Raw genomic sequence first — 25363 nt, forward strand, 5'->3', positions numbered from 1 at the left:
AATATTGTTACGACTGTGTTGTTGCTGTAACCAATACTGATAATTTTAAATTTCTCTCGATAATCTTTTATTCTTTCTCAGTCCTTTATAACTTGCAGTTCGATTTTAAAACTTATAAGTAATAAGAGAATAAAATATCCCTTATTCAAGCAGTAGAGTTAAAAGAACAAAGTTTCACTTATCGTAGTTGGAAAAGTAGGTAGAGAATAAAAGTAATCAACGGTAAAAGAATAAAATAAACAGAGGTAAAAGAATAAAAATAATCTGCAGTAAAAGAATAAAAATTGCCTTACCATATTGTAGCAGAGAATAAAAGTAAGCAGTGATAAGAGAATAAAATTTCCTTATCAGAGTAGTAACGGTGTAAAAATAAAGTAATCGGTTGTAAGGGAATAAAATTTTCTTTATCCCGTAAGAGAATAAATTTCCTTTATTACAGTAGTAGCGGTAAGAGAATAAAATTTCCTTTATTATAATAGTAGCGGTAAGAGAATAAAATTTCCTTTATAACAGTAGTAGCGGTAAGAGAACTTTCCATTATTAGCGGTGAGAGAATATAAATAATCAGCAGTACATAAGAGAATAAAATTTCTTTATCCCGTTAGAGAAATTTTTTTTTCTTTATTACAGTAGTGCGGTAAGAAAATAAAATTTCCTTTATTACATAGTAGCTGAAGAGAATAAAAGTTCCTTTATTATAGTAGTAGCAGAAAGAGATTAAAATTTCCTTTATTACAGTAGTAGTGGTAAGAGAATAAAATTTTCTTTACTACAGTAGTAGAGGTAAGAGAATAAAATTTCTTTTATTACAGTAGTAGAGGTGAGAGAATAAAGTTTTCTTTATTACAGTAATAGCGGTAAGAGAATAAAATTTCCTTTACTACAGTAGTAGCAGCAGGAGATTGAAATTTCCTTCATTACAGTAGTAGCGATGAGAGAATAAAGTTTTCTTTATTACAGTAGTAGCGGTGAGAGAATAAAATTTCCTTTATTACAGTAGTAGTGGTAAGGGAAAAAAATTTCCTTTATTACAGTAGTAGCGGTAAGAGATTAAAGTTTTCCTTATTACAGTAGTAGTGGTAAGAAAATAAAATTTTCTTTGTTATAGTAATGTTGGAAGATGAAATTGCTTTTATCGTACATAAGGGTAAGAGAATAAAATTTCCCTTATGAACGGTACGAGAATAAAATTTCCTTTATTACAGTAGTAGCGGAAAGAGAAAATTGCTTTTATAATAAATAAGGGTAAGAGAATAAACTTTCCATTATTAGCGGTAAGATAATATAAATAATCAGCAGCAAGATAATAAAATTTCCTTATCCCGTAAGAGAATAAAATTTCCTTTACTGCAGTAATAGAGGTAAGAAAATAAAATTTCCTTTATTACATAGTAGCTGAAGAGAATAAAAGTTCCTTTATTATAGTAGTAGCAGAAAGAGATTAAAATTTCCTTTATTACAGTAGTAGTGGTAAGAGAATAAAATTTTCTTTACTACAGTAGTAGAGGTAAGAGAATAAAATTTCTTTTATTACAGTAGTAGAGGTGAGAGAATAAAGTTTTCTTTATTACAGTAATAGCGGTAAGAGAATAAAATTTCCTTTACTACAGTAGTAGCAGCAGGAGATTGAAATTTCCTTCATTACAGTAGTAGCGATGAGAGAATAAAGTTTTCTTTATTACAGTAGTAGCGGTGAGAGAATAAAATTTCCTTTATTACAGTAGTAGTGGTAAGGGAAAAAAATTTCCTTTATTACAGTAGTAGCGGTAAGAGATTAAAGTTTTCCTTATTACAGTAGTAGTGGTAAGAAAATAAAATTTTCTTTGTTATAGTAATGTTGGAAGATGAAATTGCTTTTATCGTACATAAGGGTAAGAGAATAAAATTTCCCTTATGAACGGTACGAGAATAAAATTTCCTTTATTACAGTAGTAGCGGAAAGAGAAAATTGCTTTTATAATAAATAAGGGTAAGAGAATAAACTTTCCATTATTAGCGGTAAGATAATATAAATAATCAGCAGCAAGATAATAAAATTTCCTTATCCCGTAAGAGAATAAAATTTCCTTTACTGCAGTAATAGAGGTAAGAGAATAAAATTTCCTAAATTAGGTTAGTAGCGGTAAGAGAATAAAATTTCCTTCATTGCAGTAGTAGCGGTACGAGAATAAAATTTCCATTATTAGCTTTAAGAGAATAAAATTTCCTTTATTATAATAGTAGCGGTAAGTGAATAAAATTTCGGTTATTATAGATGTAGCGGTAAGAGAATAAAATTTTGTTTATTACAGATGTAGCGGTAAGAGAATAAAATTTCCCTTATTACAGTAGTAGCGGTAAGAGAATAAAATTTCTTTTACTACAGTAGTAGTGGTAAGAGAATAAAATTTCCTTTATTACAGTTGTAGCGGTAAGAGAATAAAATTCCTTTATTACAGTAGTGCGGTAAGAGAATAAAATTTCCTTTATGACAGATGTAGCGGTAAGAGAATAAAATTTCTTTTACTACAGTAGTAGTGGTAAGAGAATGAAATTTCCTTCATTTCAGCGGTACGAGAATAAAATTTCCATTATTAGCTTTAAGAGAATAAAATTTCCTTTATTATAGTAGTAGCGGTAAGAGAATAAAATTTCTTTTACTACAGTAGTAGTGGTAAGAGAATAAAATTTCCTTCATTGCAGTAGTGGCGGTAAGAGAATAAAATTTCCATTATTAGCTTTAAGAGAATAAAATTTCCTTTATTATAGTAGTAGCGGTAAGAGAATAAAATTTCTTTTACTACAGTAGTAGTGGTAAGAGAATAAAATTTCCTTCATTGTAGTAGTGGCTGTACGAGAATAAAATTTCCGTTATTAGCTTTAAGAGAATAAAATTTCCTTTCAGATGTAGCGGTAAGAGAATAAAATTTCCTTTATTACAGTAGTAGCGGTTAGAGAATAAAATTTCTTTTACTACAGTAGTAGTGGTAGGAGAATTAAATTTCCTTTGTTATAGTAATATCGGAAAGATAAAATTGCCTTTATCATAGTTAAGGGTAAGAGAATAAAATTTCTTTTATCATGTTAGTAGCAGTAAGAAAATGAGATAAAAAAAAAATCCCAAGATGGAAAATAATCAGTGGTTACAGTAGTAAAACAATCCCTTATCTTACCATATCGCCGTAAGAGGATGAAATTTTCTTACTTTGCGACGGTAAAAGAATAATTAAAAGTATAAAAAAAATGTACAATACCAGAAATAGGCAATTTGTTCCCCATGTCCCTTCTCAACATTTCTGTCCAGTGCATTGTAGCAAATATTGGTCATCGCACCCTTCATCCATTCGATAAAAATCTTTCCCTTATGGACATCGAAATTGTACCTGCATACATTTTGTTTCGGTACCGGAATTTTCCAATATAAAGATTCCGAGGCCTCGCTCCAGAAAGCATCCGGATCATCCAGGGATTTCCTGTGCATTTTCCAGAAGTCATCCAGACTGCTCATCCGGGCATTTCGCCTCTGCTCCTCTGTAGCCTCGTATGCGTAGTTCGTGTCCTGGTAGTTATCGTGCAGTGCTAGTCCATTTAAAGATCTAGGTCCGTCACTGTCCATCATGGAGTAGTAGTCTTGCAAGACAAAACTCAAACAAGTATCTTTCAAAATCGATTCAGTCAACTGACTCGAGACACCTTCCGAAAATAAATCTGACGAAAACATGATTTTTTTTCCTTAAACAATGCAGGAAACTACAAAAGTATAATTTGGGCGTTGCACACCTTTAACGTTAATGAGGCTAATGCAATGAACGTGATTCATAAACAACTCGATGGATACATTTTCCTAAATATGAAGTACGGTTTTGAGATTTTATTAAAATCTGATTCAACGATTGAGTTTTATAATGAACTATTTGACCTTCGGAAGTTGCATCGGTAATTGATTGCCAAATACTATCTTTATGTCATAAGTTGAAAGGTAGTAAATCTGTCGTTGGAGAACCCTTTTACATATTTGTTTATACGAGAGAGTTAAAAATATTACAAAATAAACTTCTGTTATCTCTTATTTATTTTTTAAAATGCTATAATGAGAGAGGTGCACAACCTTTTTGGAAAGAGCTGGATAAAATGAATTTTTTTGAATGAATTTATAATAGCTTTCTTAGATCTTGGTGAATAATATTAATGTTTATTAAAAGCATAAGCAAAGTATTTTTGAAATATTTTTTTTATTTGTTTCCCTTAATAAATTAATTTATTGCAAGTTTCTCAGGGAGGAAATATTAATCTTTTAATCTTTTGGTATTATATATATATATATATATATATATATATATATATATGTAAAATGATGCAGTCGGACCGAGCAGAGAAACAGACCCAGGATTTTAATGAAATCAGAAGTATTTTATTTAGATCATGTTCTTATGGAAGACCAGCGAAAAGTGATGTTAACTCCATTCAGGAGCAGTCTTTCTGGTAGCAAAAATCTTGCAAAAGTCCGATATTGTCCCTATTTAGGGAAATCTTAGAAATTACTATTGGTTAATGAGCTTGCTCGAGTGATTCCCACGGCTTAAAAGGGAAAAAAGATCTTTATATAAATTTATGCATAGTTGGACCAAAAATAGATTTAGAAACAGGATGTAGCTTTTAAAAGTGTGAGAAAGTATTTCGATTTGAATAATTAATTGGGATAGCATAAAAAGATCAATTAAAGGTTTTTATGTTACATCCGCCCTCGCCAAAAGTACTAAATTACAATCCAAAAAATTTTAAAACTTACCCATTTGCAAAATCTTCCCTATGGTAGAAGTACAATTAAAATGTAAAAAAAAAAAAATAATCATATTTGTAATGTTAACATTATATAAAAGTAAAATGAATTATAAAACATTTTCATATGTTCTCATGGTAAAAATTTTAACGCAATCAAAAAACTGTAGTAGCATTATCAGCAATTTTAAGATTTTCATTTTCAACAGTTTTTTTGACTTAAAAGTTTTTTCACTATAGGAAGTATTCTTCATAATAACACAATTTAAGTTAACTCTTCAATCAAGTTGATAAAAATTATAAGCATCCTTTAAAAATGTTGTAAATAAAACATAAAATACAAAAAACAGTTTTACAGGAAAAATTTCAATCTGAAATTAGACTTGTTAAAGCTTTTTATGCTATATTAATAAAATTTATTAATTAACAATTATATTAATAAAAATTATTAATCACATTAATAAAATTTATTAATTAAATAAAATTTATCATTTTCAAAAGAAAAAAAAGAGCCAAACATTTTTGTTAATTGCTGTTTAACTTTACTTATACTTACTTTGAAAGACATCTAACATGTGATTGCAAAAATGTTTTTTAAGTAATACAATTTAATTTTTTTAATGAAAGTTACTTTTCTTTTTAAATTTTTATTCAACTAATTAAATTTTGAGTATAGCAAAAGTTTAATTTTATTTCGCAGTTAGAAATTCTGCAATAATCTCATTTATATAAAAGTCAAAATTCAATGGATCCTAATTGAAATTGACCATTTTTAAAAATTACAGATTAAATTTTAGCCTTAAACTACTACAAAATTTAGAAATTATGAATAATCCTAAATCGAAATAAATATTTATTAATGAAAAATATAAACTTAATGCGGTAATTACACTGCTTCAGTTTATATTATGCGTATTTTTCATATTACCGTTAAAAAAATGTGTTTTTTCATATTACCGTTATTTTTCATATTACCGTAAAACCTATGTATCACACCTAACACAAAGAGCAAATTAAAAAAATTAGAACATTTTAAATTCTCCTATTTCATAAGCAATTTCAAAAAGATTTTAAACTTCTTCGGCGAACTTTGGTTTTGTATTAGATAAATTACAAGGCAAGCCAGTATTCATTTTTTTTAAAATTTGTAATGTATTATGAACATTTTTTAGTGGTGAAATTTGTACATTATAATGCAAATACATCAATATGCATAACATTGACATCGACATTAAATAAAAATTTGATTAGTTTATTTCATACTAATCCATTCAAAGTACAATACATTACATTTAATATTAAATAAATGAAGACTGCTTTAGTATTCTTTTAAAATAAACTAACAAAATTTTAAAATCTACAGTTTCGGTCATATCAACCTAGCTGATACATTAAAAAAAAAACATTTAGCTTAATAAAAACAAAATTTACGATTTCTGAAATTTCCTTACTTTCAATACTATATTTCAGTTTAAAGCGAATTTAAGTACAATTTACTAGCAATCTTAAAATAGGACTTTATTTGCCGTTTTGTTAAGCTAAATTTTCCATGCATTAAAATATTTGGATTAGGAAGCTTTGATTTAGGAAGCTATTAAATACAAATATACTGTAAATTGCTCGAACTATTCGCAAGTTTCCGCCTAAGTCAGAAATTTCTGGTTCCGCAGTGGACTGATCGTTAAGACACGGTTCCCAGCAGATCACCGAAGTCAAGCATCACTGACTACGGTCAGTGTACGGGTGGGTTACCACTTGGATCAGTCTGCGTAGGGACCGAGGGTGTGCGGTATTGGTGCTCGCTAAACTGTGCTACCGTAAAGTGCTCGACTTCGCGTGCAGGTCGTCGGGCTACCGAAGCAGGGGTGCCATCCCCTCTGCAGAGGATCAAAATTGTGATGGCATGTCTTCGGATCATCCTCAGGGATGTTTCCCAAACCGTTGCCAATAGCCCATTGCGCAGCTGTAGTGCGACGTAAATAAACTACAACTACAGAAATTTCTGCTTTTATTATAAACTATTTTAGCACATAATATTTTTATAAAAGTCGGTGTCAATTAAAACTTTTTTGCGCACTTGTATTAAATGCTTAGAATGACTACCTTAAAATTTTAAAATAGTAATTGATATATATTTAATGCTTAGAAAGTTAGAGCTCCATTTATTAAATTTTGGTACAAAAACATTTATTGAAATCTAAATTTTTACAATTTATAACCGTCATTGAACAGCCGGCCCAATTTAGTGTTACTAATGTCAAACTCCGAAGCCTAGTAATTTTAAACCCATTTAAGAAGACAAGGGAACTCCAGGATCAAGTAGTGGGAGAAATTTTGCCTCCGTGGAGGGCTTTTTGATGGAATTAACCCACATTTGTGTTACATGAAGTGTTACATGAACCTTTATTGTTAGCCTAACAGCAAGGGGACTCGGACCCATGATCCGTCTACCACTGAGAATATTTTACATCAGCACCGTGGTGGTGCGAGTCGCGTGCGGAATTTGAATCAACCAGCCTTCGCTGGGATCGAACCCGTGTCACCTCATAGGGAGACGAGCCATCACGGCTCAATTTTTACAATTATAAGTTTTATATTCTGAACGAGCCGACCAGATGGCCGAATGGTTAGCGTGCCTGACTGCGGAGCCGATGGTTGCGCGTTCGAATCCCGCTCAGGACATGGATGTTTCTCTCTCTCTGTGTTCTATGTCCTTTCTCCTACGTGTGATTGTGACCCGCTCTGTAAACGGGTTTGTGGTTGTGTGACGTGGGCGACGCTGCTCCACCGCCGTGGCTTTGCCACAGGTGCCCACTGGGTAACGAGAAGAGAGTAGTAGTTCTGGCACTCCTGGCCAATGGGGCAATACATCCCAAGTGCCCGCCATTAAAAAAAAATACCCTGAACGATACTACGTGTTAACAGCTTTGATTTTAAGATTGTCCATCAAATGTTGTTCTTATCCTCATTTCGCCGAGATATCTCACTTTTTGATAAGATATTGAAGACAGATATATCAATATTTGGTTGGGGTAGGAAAGAGAGAGGAGTTAAAGACGATTATTGGACACAGGTTTCAACCTCCAATTATCTCCACTGTAATTAATTGTAAATGTGAATAGCATTTTTTCCCTCTACGGTTAAATATTAATTTGCGAACATCCATGTGCGCACTTTTTTTTTGTTTTTATTTGCATGCTTGATGAGGGTTATAAATGACATCTTTAAGGAAAAACCTGTACAAAGATTTTAAATTTATGAATAAAGTGGGGGGGGGGGCAGTTGAGGAAAACCCTTAACCTTAGCAGTGATCTATTAAACATAAAATAGAACAAGCTAACAATTTTATTTCCTTTGAAAAAGGAATAAACTGTTTCTCAGTTTCAACCAAATATTTCTTATTTAAATATTTATTAAATATTATTAATTATTTATTAATTAATGAATATTTAATAATATATAAAATATAAATTAATATACAAAATTATTAAATATTTATTAGTATTATTAATAAATAAATATTAAAAATCGCATGAACTAAACTCCTTTAAAGTTATAAAATAATCCTTTAAGTACATCTTGAGCAGTTTAAAAAAATATCAAAAACTAAAAGTATTTCATCCATTATTGTACGGTACTATATATATATATATATATATATATATATATATATATATATATATATATATATATATATATATATATATATATATATATATATATATATATATATATATATATATATATATATATATATATATATATATATATATATATATATATACGCTATAACAAAAAAATCGACGCACCAAGAAGGAGTTGTCCGATTGAAACAAAAATTGGTAAATAGGAAGACAATGTACAGAATAGTAAATGATTAAAATTTCAGAACAATTAAATAATTTATTGTTACAGTAACAAGTTCAATAAGGTGTTGACCCGCCTCTAGCCTGGATACAAGCTGACACACGGCGTGGCATAGACCAATAAAGCTCCCGGATTGTCTCTTGTGGTATTTCCTGCCAAATTTGATCCAATTGTCGAACGAGGTCATCAACATTCCGTGCCAGATGCAATCGCCTTCCCATCATATCCCAGACATGCTCGATGGGAGAGAGATCTGGTGATCTGGCAGGCCAAGGAAGAGTTTGACAAGCTTGCAAATAGTTCATAGCAACACATGCCGTATGTGGTCTGGCATTGGCCTGCTGAAAAACCAGCGCAGGGCGCTGCAAAAGGAACGGTAGCAAAACAGGTCTTAGGATGTCGTCGACGTACCGCTGTGCAGTAAGTGTACCACTATTGACGACCAAAGGGGTCCGGCTGTTAAGGAAATGGCACCCCAGACCATAATGCCTTGTTGAGGGCCGGTGTGGCGTGCAATAGTGAAGGCAGGATCCCCCTTCTGCCCTGTGCGTCTCTAAACACGTCTTCGATGATCGTCAGGACACAGTTGGAAGCGGGATTCGTCGCTAAGGACTATACGTCCCTAGTCGGCATCATTCCAGCCATATCTGTTCAAAACATATATATATATATATATATATATATATATATATATATATATATATATATATATATATATATATATATATATATATATATATATATATATATATATATATATTTAATTATCCTGATATTCCTAAAGTTTCTGTATTAAAAAAGATTGGTGTATTTATGAATTGAACAATAATTTTTTTTCCTCAAAATTCAAATTTGTTTGAAAGTTACTGCAATTTAAATTGCTTTTATCGGCAATTTCCCCCCCCCCCACTTTTCTTACGTTAAATTTTGTTTTATTGCGCATAAACAAATTGATTTTGTAACGTGAAATTTCGCAGGTGTGTAGAAAAATGTAAGGAATACGTTCGAACAAAAAAAAAAAAAAAAAACTTTCGTAAATTTTTTCGAGAATTATTAATTGTTAAACTGGCATTAAAAAAAAATACAACGTGATCTACTTAACAATTCGCGTAACTAAAATTACAAAGGTGCTGAAAGGGCCAACTTCATTCATTAACTTATAAAAAAAAAATTTCATCCACATTTCAATTTATTTGATAGAAAGTTATTACCATTTTATGAGCTTTCTCGCCATTTTTTTTTCACTTCTTTTGCGTTGATTAATTCCTATTTATCCTTTCTTTTTTTATCTCGAAATATTCATTTTCCACGCTCACACTTGGTTTCATGCCAAAAGTTACACAAAGCGCTCACCTTCCAATGAGTTGATCCGGCTTCGAATCCCAGCGATGGCTTGTCGATACGAATTCCGCATCCGGTTTGCACCAACCACAGTGCTGACGTGAAATATCCTCAGTGGTAGACGGATCGTGGGTTGGAGACCCTTCGCCGTCAGGCTAACCGTGGGAAGTTCTCGCGGTCTTCTCATTGTAACGCAAATACGGGTTAGTTCCATCAAAAAGTCCTCTACGAAAGCAAATTTCACCCAATACTCGATCCAGGAGTTCCCTTGTTTTCTGGATAGGGTTCAAAAGTACAAGGTTACGGAGTTGAACATTAGTAACCCAACCAACTCTTCAACGACGGTTATAAAATAAAAATCCCTTTAAAGAAAATGGAACAGAACAAAAAGTACGGAAAAATAAGAGACAAATTTACCAGTAAATATCATAACTTTCATTAGTTTTAAGCTATCACGCGTATTAGTATTCGTTTATTATTTTAAAGGAATATTGATTTAATTAACTTAGAGAATGCATTTTATTATGGTACAGAAATATATAAAATCCTTTTCCAAAGTCGAATGACAATCGCTCTCTTATTTCCTGTTCTAATTTGGTAAATAAACTATAAGTGCTTATTAATGATCAAGCAATGAAACAAGCACGCGACGATCATTAGAAAATTAGATTGCGAATAATTTTCAATCAACAGGAAAACTGGTCATTTTAGCACTATTGAATTAATTTTGAAATAATAAATATCTCGGAAGTTGAAATCGAAACACTGTTATTATTAAATGTAACTTTAAAAAATATTTCCTGAAAAAATCCTAAATTTTAAATGAAAAAAAAGTTCTTAGGAAATCACAAAGCTTTAGATCATCCAGTGGTGGATCCAGTGGGGAGGGGGGGGGGTAATACGAATTATGTCGCCCCTTCCCCCAAAATTGAAAAAAAAAATTTTTTTTAATAGTTTACAAAAGAAATAAAATATTTTTAAAATCATTTAAGGGGGCATATACACCTAGGTAGGTCAGAAAAATCGATTTTTTTTTTTTTTTTTTAGTGCAGCAACAGCAGAACGTTCCTTTTCAATTCTTCGACGTCTCAAAACTTGGCTTAGAGCAACTCAAAATCAAGAACAATTATATGGACTCGCATAATTAAACATTCATCGAGAAATTGATTTGCATGTTGAAAAAATCATTGACCTTTTTGCCAAAGTTTCTAGAAAAAATAATAATAAAAAAAAAAAAAAACGCGTCCCGCAGTGGACTGATCGTTAAGACACGGTTCCCAGCAGATCACCGAAGTCAAGCATCACTGGCTGCGGTCAGTGTGCGGGTGGGTGACCACTTGGATCAGCCTGCGTAGGGACCGAGGGTATGCGGTATTGGTCCTCGTTAAACTGTTCTACCGTAAAGTGCTCGACTTCGCGTGCAGGTCGTCGAGCTACCAAAGCGGGGGTGCCATCCCCACCGCAGAGGATCAAAATTGTGATGGCATGTCTTCGGATCATCCTCAGGGATGCTTCCCAGACCGTCGCCAATAGCCCATTGTGCAGCTCTAGTGTGACGTAAATGAACAACAACAACTAAAAAAACGCATAACATTTATTATTTAAAGATTTTGAATACTTGAATTATTTATGTACTGTTCTATTGTTCATTATGAAAAAAATAAATGAGAAGACTAACATTAAAACCCCCATTTTTTTTAAAAATAAAAGATATTAATTGTGGGGGGGGGATCTGAGTCAAGACCCCCTCCCCCGGAAAAATTTCTGGATCCTCCTCTGAGAGCATCAACAGCATTCTAATTTTCAATGGTTCTTAATAATCACTCCCTTGTATGACCCCGTCCGAGGAGTCTTCCGACCATAGAGTTGAAATAGCTTCCGACCTCTATGCTTCCGACCCAAGCGTAGGCACAGAACATTTTACATGCAGAAAGGTAGACCCCCTGCTCAGTTGTGGTCAGAATCGCGTGGAACTTCTACGTGTAACCGGCACGTGGCTCTTTTTGATGCTGGTGCTTGCGTTCCGCCAAGGGAAAATAGTACTGTACACGAAGAAATGAGGAACCTGCGTGGTATTTTTTTTATTTTCTAATATAAAACTTCAAACCATTTTATGACGATAGACACCAATTTCAGTTCAGTGGGTTAACTAGTTATTTCGTAATTAATATTTAAAATTTTTTGATTAGCCACGCTCCCTGAAACGCAGTTAGTTTCCCTATCTCGTCTGATGAAGTCAAAATGTAGGAAAAATACGACCTTCACCTTCGAATACAGTAAAAGCGCATGCGTAGAACATAGATAGAAGTTCTAAAAAATGACTCTAAGCACTTACAACAAGTATTGTTTTATATCACGTTGTAATAGCTTTACATTTAACACACCATATAAAATTTAATAATATAAACATAAATATAAATGTACCAAAAGGCGAAAAATGACAGGATTGGTGCAAAGCCATCAAGCGTGATAACTGAAAAGAAGGAAAAAAAATTGTGAACTATCTGAAACTTTATTATTTTGTTATAAAACCATTTTACAGTACTTAGTAATATTTTAATTTTACAAGAATGTTTTTCTTTTGATTAAGCTTCTCAGAAGAAATCATTTATTATGCTGAATTAAAATGTTTATGAAATGATCTTTTTAAAAAATGCCTTTTTCTTATTTTATTCTTTGAAAGGATTTTATTCTTAAAGAGTAATCGTGTACACTTTATTCCTTTTTATAAATATTTTTCTTTCATTTAAACAACCAATTTCGTTTCGTTCAGCTTTAACTTCGTTATCTAAAACATACGTTCTTTTGTTTTTTACTTTATTGAAATCGAAATTTTAGAGATAAAAATAATTCATTTTATTTTTGTGTAGTTGGGTTTAGGAAAGATGTAAAAAGAATTAAAATAAAAATGGAAGGGACTTAAACTCTTTTGCATCACTTCTAATGACAATTAAACAAATATTTTAGAAGTAAACAATAAAAAATAAGACATTTTTTTAAGAAAATTTGTAAACTTTACTTCTATAAATTTTTATTTATTTAAAATCTTATACATTTCAATTTGCTCAGTCTGTGATCAAACTAGCATGGCATTTTTAAAACAATTCATACTTTAATGTATGTTATTCATAAAAATAAACCAACAGTAATAAAAAACAAATAATAATAATAATGCTTTTCAAAGGTCATTGAAAAAAAAAGTACAAAGTAGTTTAAAACTTCTTTTTTTTTTTGTATTCATCATTTTTGTCAAGGGCACCTACAGAATTTTTCTCAGAAGGGGGAGGAGAATTCAATCGAAAAAAAAAAAATCAGTCCTCAAATTATAAAATCATGTCTCAAAGTTAGTTTTGTAACTTTTGAAATTTTAAGAAACAATTTTCATTGTCACTAAAACAGCGAACTTCGAAACAAAATTAGCAATTTTAACAATATTTAAATTTGAAAAAAGGAAAACTAAAAAATCATATTTCATTTTAATTATTCAAGAAAATTTAGTACTTTATTTACATCACACTTTAAATTCTTAAAGTTTTCTACACACACAAGCAATTCGCTATTGCGTTTTTGTATTATTTTTTTTGGTAAATTTTGTATGAATTTTATTTTGCGAAATGCATCTTGCAAAAATATTTTAGTTATAAGGGTATAAAATTTCAAAATGCAAATTTCACGTCCAGTACATTACTTTGAATAAATTAAATATTGCACATAAGAAAAATTATTACAAATAAATAATTATTTATTTTTTGTAGTTTTTCAGGAAAAACGGTTTTAAGAATAAAAAAATAACTAAAAATAAATAAAAAAGAGATAAGAATTATTTGCATCTCTAGTAAAAAACTTAAGAATCTAAATCTTAACTATTTCCATTTCCTATCTGGGATGAAACCATTAGGTGAAAAATTTCGAAAATTTTATTGCTTACAACACTTTAGAATGACAAAATCGATATTTTTGATTAAAAAATATCAGCTCTCAAACCAAATATCCTTCTCTCTCTGCATTAAACCAAAAAGTTAACTCAATAAGAAAAAATAAAAAAAAATTAGAATAAAACTCCTTTATAGACAACACCACTATACCTTATGACAAGTTTAGGCTCGGCCCAGGACTCGAACCCAGGTCTTGGCCAAAGGATACGTTCGCCAAGATACATTATTACAACGTCTATTTATACCAGACGAATGGGAGAGTGTACAATTGGGCCTCATTGTAATCTCAGTACAAAAATATAAACATGGAGATTAGAATAAAAATAATAAAATAAAACGAGATAAAATATTTTGTTATAAAGCAAAAAAATTGCTTAATAGAAAATTAAATATTTGATGAAAAAAAAAAAATTTCAAATTGTTATGTTTCCTAAACGATTCCGTAGATGGCGCCACCAAAATCTAATGAAAATTAAATCAAGGAGCTACGAGACATTAAAGTTAGATTATTTTTGCAATCCCGTAATTAAAAATTGTGCTGCAGATTTTGGTTGTTGCAATACATGTGGTTTAATTTTTGAATAAGAGTTTATGAGTTGGGGAAAATACAAGCAATAATACATCGACAAGCATAAGGTCAAAGCCTCCTAGGAGGCTTTGCCTATCTAGGAGGCTTTGATAAGGTGCGTTAACTCACGTAACTGAGGGGGGGGGGGTTGAATTGAAAATCTATATTAGAATAAGAACAAGTACTTACAGATTAGATATAAAATATTAAAATTAAATATTTTTCTTTAAGAGTAAAAAATTGCTAAAAAAAAAAATCTTGACTGCACATGCCAAGTCGTTATGTTACCCAAACGATTTCATAAATAATCAAGAAAATCAATTTTAATTTTTCGGAGTTGGGTATTATAAAAGAAGAAAATATCTGCTTCGATGATGTATACGATAAAAGAAATGATTTTAATTCTAATATAAATAAACTAATTACTTGTAATTCTAATGTTGCAAAAACATCTTTTAAAATACCATTTTTAATCAAATGAAGAGAATTAAAAAAATCTCTAGTAATGTTTATCCAAGAAACAAATAGACAAACTCTTTTAAAATTTGATAAAAAAAACAAACAATGGATACCCAAACTAAAGTTATTATGCTCTATATAAAATTATATATAAATGAGTTATTTGTATATTATTGTGAATAAATTTACTAAAAACTTCTTTGTTGATTTATATAATTTTTACTATGTTCGATATGCATCCATTTCGGGCAAATTCCCTCTCCCTCCCCCCATTCCCTCTCTCTTTCCTTTTCTCTTAAATAAAAGTTAATTTTCTAAAATCAAGTTTTCAAAAATTTTAAAAAAAAAGTTAATTTTCTAAAATAAAATTAATTTTCTAAAATTTTCAAAAATAAAACTAATTTTCTAAAATTTTCAAAAATAAAATTAATTTAACCTTATTACTTATGAACTTCTTTAAATTATCCAGTAAAATATTACCCTGCGTACATCCATTTTCGGGCCCATCCTTGGTTACTAACAAATCAAACGTGCTTCACCACTGCTGTAAGAACTCGCTATAAAACAAAATCCCCTCTATTTACGCTTTTACCTTAATTTGTGCTTCTGTTTTCATATTTTGTAATCTGGCAATCTTATTACGAAAATATTTTAAACCATTCCTGAAAATTTTTCCGTTCATGTAAGTTCATTTGAATTCGCTTCTAGCTTTATATATTTCGTTTTATGTTTTGTTCTGATTTTTCTTTGCATTTTATTTTCTGTTTTTGCGTGATATTTATTACTTAATGTTTTCTATTCTATTTTGTTTCAAAAAAATTTTTTTAGTGCTCTTCACACTATTGTATTGATATATTTTGCTTTGGTTTTATAGATACAATATTAGAAAGCACTTCTTTTTGAGGATAAAATCGTGTGAGTTGATGATGATGAATCAAATAAAAGCAACAAGAAATGCTAACTAAAGGTTTTAACATTTAATATTGATGTTAATTTATCAACAGACATTCAAAAATATATGCATAAAAGTATCGATATATAGGTTTACAAAATTGTAATATTGTTTTTGAATATTAATGCCTTATATGTTACCTAATTGGGAGCTTGATTCGCTTCAAAATCATATAAGTAGTAAATAACAGTCGACACGTTATAATAGGCGCCCATTTTCAAAACTTGCTAGACGTCATTGAAAAAGAAGCAAAAGTACATAATTTGAAATAAAAAGCATAAAGTTGCCAAAGAAGAATGGAAAAATAAAAGTGAGAAGCAAAATGAGAAAAACCGCAGTGGCCAAGAGAGGCAAATCAGAGTAAAACGCATTTGCACGCGCTATGGAGAGGTAATGAGGAACTAATGTCGTTATAACAGGAAATCAGCATTCTTATGAATAAAGCAAGATTCCAGGGCATCAAGATGAGCTGATGTGACAGGGTGGATAACATGGGGTGGGCACACATATGCTTTCTTTTATGTTCCAATTAAAAAATATTTCATTTTTCCAAACAATCTTCTTTGCAGAAATGAGAAATAATGCGACAAAAAATATGAAGTATAAGTCTCAATTTTTGAGTGCCATTGTTATTTTGAGAGGTACAGATAATTTTGACCCAGTCAATACGAGTACGATTTTTTTTGTTTGTTCTGTTTTCAAGCGTTAATAAAACTCAATTGTTCTGTTAGTATTAAACTACTTTTAAAACAATGAAAGTGTTGGGAGAGTAGTTATCGACATTGGAATTATATTTTTGTAGTGGTAGATACACTACAGTACTCCCCCACCAGAATTATATCTGTGATAGAATTCGATGAACGGATACCACTAGTTGATTTATTGTTGTTTTGTGCGAAGTCGGGAGAGCTGTATTAAGATCAACGTACTTTTAAGCGCCGATCGTGATAGCTGTATTAAGTTCACGGTCGCGGTCACTCCTGTGTTGCCATTAGCAGTCGAGCATATACAGGCCGATGTTGTGTATGTTCGAGACTGAGTAGCAACAGTGCGAGGAGGTGAATAATGTCTCATTCACAAGTAACAAGTCAACAGTTAAATGTGGACCATCTATATTAGTAGCCGTGTTCAAATCGAAGTGGGAGATTCTGTCAAGGTAGGCGTGTTCACATCACTTCCTGGTCACCAATTGCTGAGAGAGTAGTTATCGACTATGTCAACTTTCATCTGGGAAAAGGTACTCCAACATAGAATCGAGTTACTATGTCTTATATGCTAGTGAATTGGAATTACATTTAAATTTCGTATTTAATTCAATAAACTATTCAATTAAATATGTAATTGTATTGAATTGTTTTTCAGTTGTAATTGTTATTCAATTGTAACTGTTACTTAATTGTGATTGTTATATAGAACTCATAAAATGAGTTCAAAATATGGAGAAAACATGGAAAAAATTACAGAATAATGAAAAAAAGAATTTCAAAAGAATCTAATAAAAATCCGAAGAAAAAAAATATATATAATCTCAGTTTACACTATTATATCCTCAAAAAGAATGCTTTCTAATATTGTTTCAATATAGTCAATATATCAATGCAATAGTGTAAGGTGCATTCAAAATATTTTTTTCTTCTCTTTTCTCATTATTCTGTAATTTTATCCTTGTTTTCCGTACATTTTGAACATTATTATTTCTAAATGCAATTGCCCTAACCTAAAAGAGTCTTATGGTGCATAAAGTTTTGTTAATGCTCAAACAGTTTCAGACCTATTTTATTTTATTTCTTAGCGCACAATGGTATGACAGCAAAACCGCTCTTTTTAAAAAAATTTCCTAGGCGCACAATGGTCAATTTCTGAAACCAAAACTTTTAAAGTAATATTTTAAATTTCCTAGCCATCACTAGATAGCACCACTACACTTAGATTATGCCTTCCTTGGTGAAAAATGAAAAGTTTTCAATTCATTTTTTCTTTACTTCAAAGAAGAATTTTTTTGCCCAATAAAATACAAAAATTTTTTGAAATATATTACTCAAATTTGTTGTTTGCGAGCTCCTTTTGACTTACAAATTTTTCCCCATTAAAGATTCCAAAGAAAAATATTAAATTTTTACATCTATTTTTCCTGGTTTCAGAGATAGACCACTGTTCCCCTAGAACGTACGATATTTCCACCAACACATGTTCTTTTTCCCCTCCTTCACTCACTCAGGTAGTGAAGTAGATCAAAATTTATTAGGGTTTTTCGTTAGCATGGGGCGTAGGAAAGGAGAACCATGCGTCTTTTATCTATTTTTATTGAAATTAAAGACAAATACCTCAAATTTCTTATCTGAAACAAATTTGTTCTCCTCATTTGCGTTCTTTTTGAATTAGTGAACAGTCATATTGAGTTGAGGCTAAATTTATTTTCTATTATTACTAATTTTTCTCCATTTTGTTTGTCTTAAAAATAAAGAATTTAAAAAAAAAATTTTATTATTATTTTGCATTGTTGATTTTCAATTACGATCAATCTTTATAATGGAAAAAATCTATAATATATATAGCAGAGAAAGCCGGAGTAAGATATTTACTTTTTATTAAATTTTATTATACATTCTATTATATATTTTATTTTTATTATTACACTGTATTATTTATTTCATCATAATATTGCATAATTTACATTATATTTGTATTATATTTTATTTCTTAGAACATTTTTCGTGTTTTAAACTCATGCGTGCTATTTGCACTAATATATATTATGTATTTTATTATATATTATATTATGTTTGTTAAAGCCATTTTTCGAGTTTGAAATTATATAAATGACTTTAGTATTTAAATTTATTATTTAATTCCAATAAAATTAAAATTTGTTCTAAGAAAAGTTAAAAAACAAGTTAAAAAAATATTATTTTCTTATTACACGAAAACGTTCTATATGGACAGTAGTTAACCACCGAAACCCCCCCCCTCTGGTGGGACAATGAATCAGAATTTTTTTTAAGTGTAATTTTCCCATTCTTTGACCCTATGCATCATAATTAGTTACTCAATTTAAAAAAAATATGAAAATTTGTATTCGCGTGCCTCAAAGGGTTAACCAGTTTTGAAAAATCGACTCTTTTTGGAGTTTTCGGTATTACTTGGTTTCGTAATAAAAAAATATTAAATTGCAATTGAGAACTCACCAAATATGTTTTTACAATATACTTTCAATTTTAAATGTTATTTCAAAAAATGATTGTTTGGAAAAATGAGTTGTGTTTTTTAATAGATCTTAATAGTATTATAAGGCATGAAAATATTTGGACATCGGAAGTGGCGGGAAAAATGTTCTTTTTAGTACATATATTTTTAATTGAATAATTTCAACTGTTTTATGCCAAGAAATCGCAATTATTACGAAGGGGATACATCGGGGTTGATGAACGTCAGCGAGCAGGGGGTTTAACCCCCTATAATATATACAGAAAAATCAGTTGAAAATGATGACTAGTCCGTGTATTCTCATTGTACAGCTAAATAACATAGTATGATCCTCACATCAAGAAGCAGCTGCTTTGGTTGTGATCAGCATAAAATAAATGAAAATTATAAAGTTTTAGTTTACTTCTGAAATATTTAGTAATCTTTAGTATTATTTATACTCTTTTTATTAAATTCCTACAATTAGTTCACAGCTCTCCCTATATCTTGTTCAAATTTTCAATCATTCTTAAAATACTTTTAATCAAGTTCAAATACATTTTTTTGAACTTCTAGTGAATGATGTTAATACAGTTTTTTTTTCAAATATTAATTCATTCATTAAATTTAACTCATTAATTTTAGTTTTATATGGGCGAAAGTATTGTAATTATTTAATAAAAAGTAACTAAAATGAAAAATTTTCTTTTTTACTTAAGTAGGAATTGACTTTAATTTATTTTTTATTTTTTTAATTATATTACTTGTTTATTTTTTTACTCTTGGCTATTGTTACATTTTATTTTGATTATCATTCCAAATTCAAGTCTCTAAACTAAAAGTGGTTAAATTTTATTAGAAATAAATAAATAAAAGAAATCCAAAAGTTTTCCTATTCTGCAACATTTTGTGATAAATGCGTCAACCGGTATCTAACCTTATTCACTATTTTACAATAATTATGCAGTAAATAAATTATATTCACTTAAAAAAAATTGGGCTGAGTCAACGTTTGCAATTAAAATAAACTTTCCGCTATTAATTTAATTAAATTCTGTGGCAAAACAAATACACAGTCATCAAAATTTAAATAAGAATTTAAAAAATAAAATCATAAATGAAGAGTAACTGAGCGAAATGATTTGGTTTCAATTTTATTACAACAGAATCGGGATGAAAATCTGTGTCAGTTGTACAGGTTTTTAATTTAAGTTAAACAATCGTAGAAACAAAAAATGATTATATCAATTGTTGGTAATGATGAAGCCTTTTAGTCATTTGTATAAATATTAACTTTATTTAAATATTAACTTCATAAATATTAACTTTATTTAATAAAATAACATTTTTGAGTGGATCCGAGAATTATTTTTGGTGGAAAGAAACCCACCCCGTGGCGATTGTTTGAAATCTCGCCAAACTGGGCTTCATTGTGGTTGGTTGGTATATGTTTTATCGAAAGATAAGTTAGAGAAATATTAAGTTCAGAGTAGAGGTAAGTTATTTTCTATTTTATTTTATAAATAATATTTTTATAAATTTGTAATAATTTAAATTGTTATTTTAATAATAAAAAATGCAATGTCGATCCAAGTAATAATCACCAACTGGCGAGATTTCAAAATGTTGCAAGGTGTGGGCTATTTTAGGATTTTTAAAAAATTTGCAATAATTTAAATTGTTTTTTTAATAAGAACAAAAACAATGTCGATCTAAGTTATAATCGCCAACTTAGCGAGATCTGAAAATGTTGCCAAGGTGTGGGCTATTCTAGGATTTTTAATAAATTTGTAATACGTAGTTTAAATTGTTTTTTTAATAATAACAAAAACAATGTCGAGCCAAGTAATAATCGCCAACTTAGCGAGATTTCAAAATGTTGCTAAGATGTGGGCTATTCTAGAATTTTCAATAAATTGGTAATAATTTAAATTGTTTTTTTAATAATAACAAAAACAATGTCGATCTAAGTAATAATCGCCAACTTGGCCAGATTTCAGAAAGTCGCCAAGGGGTGGACTATTCTAGGGTTTTACAAAATTATAATGTTTTTTTTTTTTTTTTTTTTCTTTTTTTTTTTGAAAACATGTGGGGCAAAAGGCAGTGCTAGATAACGCAGAGTTGTCTGGATTTGATATTACGTTAATATCTTTACGATATCATAACTAGATTTTGTACTCTTATTTTAATATATGATTTGTAAATCTTATTTTGTTGGTGAATTTTATCGCTCAAATGCTGAAGTCGCTCGAATCTTGTTAGTGTGGACAATATTTGGAATAAAGTAAACCACAAATATACTTGTCTTTTAGGACTTAATTCTTTATTTGATTGAATCTTGTAAGACTTAATGCTTTATTTTACAATTTTTGACTCGGATTATCAACATTCTTTTTACAAGCAATATGTAAAGTCTTCTTTCACTCGTTCAGGACATCGATCACTCGATTCGATTTTCAAAGTGATCATGTGGCCCATGATCACGCGGGCATGATCTCAATTCAGCACTCGGGTATTACATCTGATATTAATACGTACGCTTTAGTACGTGAAGTCCCTGACTAAATTATTAAGCGCCCTATAAGATCTTATGCAACTTCTTAATTATCATGTGATACTATACAACATTATTGTTTTTACGCAGCTGAAACCGGTTTGCACTTGTTTACGTTCGTGTATCAATGGGTTAACAATTGTAATGTGACACGATAAAAATAAATACAAATAGGAAGTATATAAAAAATCTTCCGTATAAAAACCCATTACACGTATGTTTAAATGTAAAAGTATTGCCTATAAACTCGTGTACTCGTGCAAACATGTAGTTCATAAAAAACTACAGTGCGTCTAATAATTTGGTCTAATTATTATAACATACTAATATAATACCTGATATAATAGCTATTCTACATTTATATAATATATTGTCTAATTTATCCGATTGTTGAATTAATATTATACATCGTCTAATTGAACCAATTGATACACGAACGTCAACAAGTGCAAACCGGTTTCAGGCATGTAAAAACAATAAAGCTGTATAGTATCACCTGATGATTAAGATTCTACATAGAATTTTATAGTTCGTCTAATAATTTGGCGAGGGACTGCATACTCTCGGAGTGAAGTGCCTTTTTTTTCCTTCTTGAACGAATGAAACATTTGTGAAGGAAAATGAAAAAAATTGTTCATTTAATGTAATTAGTTGTCTGGGACAATAAGTCTTGGGTCATCGAGTTCTCTCAGTTTTTTCAGTTCTCCACGAATTTCGAATTTTAGTCAGACTGAACAAAAACTACCAAAACAATCTTAACATTTTTAACGAGAATTTTAATGAGGTTTCCTATGTCACGTGTCTTTTACTAAGAACCTGCAGATGTTCTTTCGCTTTGTGTCTTAGTGCGGCAATACTGGAACTTCTTGGATCACAAATTGTTTTCTGGTGGTCATCCCCTCCCAGATCATCGTTGTCCGCCGACAAATTCAGCGGGGACGACTTCATTTTGCTGGTCATTTCGTTCGTCATGTGATTTGTGGAGAGATTAGCCGGAGTCAGATAACTAGGGTACACAGTATGGAGTTGGAATCCGGGCAGACCGGGCAGTCGAAGACCCAGAAGTGAAGGCGTCAGCCAGGGATCGAACAGAAGTGGAGAGTTCGATCCCAAATGATTTCCCACTGACGTCACAGACGAGAGGGCGGTTCCGCTGACGGAACTCGGACCAATTGGGGACTGAGATCTAGATCCTGAGCCGAGAAGACTGGAGCTGACGTGGCCAAGACCTCTCAGTGCGTTTTGATTTTCGAGTTTTTCTTGCCGTCGCCATTTTGCTCTTCTGTTCTGAAACCAAACCTGAGAAATAAACAAATTGAAATCAGTAAACATGAACAATTTCTGACCTACAAACTAATGACTGAGTTGTTTACCGAGAATGTCGACTTTCACCAGTGAATGTCAACAATCACATAGTCGCTCTGGTAAATGTCCAAAATATTTGCTATATCCGATTTGATATTAATTTATTAGGTGACATTATTATATTTATTCGATATTTTAACATCGACTGAGAATAGATCAGGAGAATCATCAGTATTCTCAGTACCAGTGAAATGCATGCTGGGCAATGGCACTTGACCTTAAAAAAACATATACGAGGGTTATAAATTAAATAGTGGCAACTTAACCTTGAAACTCACAAAAGGGCGCGCATGCGTAAATAGGGTATGGGTGCGGTGAGGTGGCGCTGTTGTCGATGTGTAGAGTGCAAAAAACAGTCAATTTGCTTAGAAGGGTAGTTGTTGCGTGGCGTTAAAGTGAGGAGTTTCGTTTCCATCACTCTAAAGCAAGTTGTGAAAAGGCTTAATGACGAAAAAAGACGAGATGCTTGAATCCATCGTGCTACTGTCCTATATGGTAAAGCATTTGCTCCAAAGGCTTCCACTAATCCTCGATAGCATTCTGTTGCATTTTTGCCACGGGCAACCTCGATTGTAAGCCACGACCGCTGATCACCTTTTGAAAACATGCTTCAGAGCGATGGAAACGAAACTCCTCACTTTAACGCCACACAACAACTACCCTTCTAAGCTAATCGACTGTTTTTTGCACTCTACACATCGACAACAGCCCCACCTCACAGCTCCCATATCTAATTTGCGAATGCCCGTCCTTCTGTGAGTTTAAAGGTTAAGTTGCCACTATTTAATTTACAACCCTCGTATGTAGAGCATACCGGGCAGTGGCACCTGATCTTAAAAAAGCATATATGTAGAGCATACCGGGCAGTGGCACTTGACCTTAAAAAAGCGCATATGTAGAGCATACCGGGCAGTGGCACTTGACCTTAAAAAAACACATATGTAGAGCATACCGAGCAGTGGCACTTGACCTTAAAAAAACATATATGTAGAGCATACCGGGCAGTGGCACTTGACCTTAAAAAAACATATATGTAGAGCATACCGGGCAGTGGCACTTGACCTTAAAAAAACATATATGTAGAGCATACCGTGCAGTGGCACTTGACCTTAAAAAAACACCGATGTAAAGCATACCGGGCTGTGGCATTGAACCTTAAACACACAATTCCTTGTCTTATAATATGTATAGGTATTGGTAAATTTTGAGAAATGAAGTAAAATGCAAGTGGAAAAAAATAACGAAATTTAAAAATATATACATAGATAATCTAATAATATTATCAAACACTGAATAAATTATGAAAAAGGTGCCCAATTAATAAAAATTGGCTGTAATCAAAATAAATTAAAATAAAAGAAAACAGTGTTCAATTGCAGTATTTATTGAAAACAGTATTCAAAAGAAAACAGGCTTAACAGTGATAAATTTTTACTAATGAAAAAAAAAGAAGAAAATTCAGAGTTAATAAGTATGAATTTGCATAAAGTTAGGGAAGAAAAATTTATCATAAATTTCTATAGTTTGTGAAGAAGTAACATCAAACTTCACCGATTTTGAACTTCAACTATCGCGACGATCGAAAAAAAAACAAATAAAACTGATCTTAAAACTTTACGAACTCAAAACTATCTATAAAAGTTCAATAATATCAACGATCAATAAAGAAATATACTTTCCGGATAATCATTACCAGTTGCTTTTCACTATCATTTCAATAGGTTCATCTTGTTTTATTCCTTTCCAGCTTATGCACACTCCAATTCAGAATTAAACTAGACGAATACAAATATCGGATATAAATTGAAACCATTATTAATAAAACGCTTAATGGGATCTAAGCAAGTGACGTAGTGCGGGTATATCGATCCTGATTGGTTGTTGAAACCTGGCATTTGTTTAGGTTAGTAACTGTTTTTTTACATTCTATTTCGGGTTAGCCTATCGTGCCAAGTATCCATTCTCTTAAAATTCACATTCTATATTCTTTCACAAAGATTTAAATTCTTTCACTATATATTTCTTACATGACACAAATATATGGGCACTAAGTCATGTAAAACATGAGGAAGCTAATAAAGTAAGGTAAAACAACGTTTAAGAGCACAAAAAATATATGAAATGCAGACAGCTGTTTCGGATGCTCAAAGGGCAACCTTCATCAGGTAAAACAACGTTTAAGAGCACAAAAAATATATGAAATGCAAGACATAAATGTATTTCATACATTTTTTGTGCTCTTAAACGTTGTTTTACCTGATGAAGGTTGCCCTTTGAGCATCCGAAACAGCTGCCTGCATTTCATATATTTTTTGTGCTCTTAAACGTTGTTTTACCTTACTTTGCATTTCAGCACAAAGGTAGCCCTTATGTGTATTTAT

The 25363-nt window shown here is 31.0% G+C and overlaps 2 protein-coding genes across 2 annotated transcripts in view; both read right to left on the bottom strand.

Moving 5' to 3' along the window:
- The window catches only part of LOC107448877 (acetyl-coenzyme A synthetase, cytoplasmic), a 52814-nt gene extending 48959 nt beyond the window's left edge, over positions 1–3855 (bottom strand). The window contains exon 1 of the mRNA XM_043053621.3: positions 3234–3855. Coding sequence (XP_042909555.2) covers positions 3234–3700 — 467 coding nt within the window. The 5' untranslated portion in view covers positions 3701–3855. The remainder of the gene's footprint in view (positions 1–3233) is intronic.
- A 17509-nt stretch (positions 3856–21364) lies between these two features.
- The window catches only part of LOC107443277 (retinal homeobox protein Rx1-like), a 33354-nt gene continuing 29355 nt past the window's right edge, over positions 21365–25363 (bottom strand). The window contains exon 3 of the mRNA XM_087150926.1: positions 21365–22916. Within this exon, the coding sequence (XP_087007052.1) occupies positions 22407–22916 (510 nt within the window). The 3' untranslated portion in view covers positions 21365–22406. The remainder of the gene's footprint in view (positions 22917–25363) is intronic.

Source organism: Parasteatoda tepidariorum, chromosome 9, assembly GCF_982258835.1.
Source record: "Parasteatoda tepidariorum strain Cologne lab strain chromosome 9, Ptep-v5.0, whole genome shotgun sequence".
Lineage (NCBI taxonomy): Eukaryota > Metazoa > Arthropoda > Arachnida > Araneae > Theridiidae > Parasteatoda > Parasteatoda tepidariorum.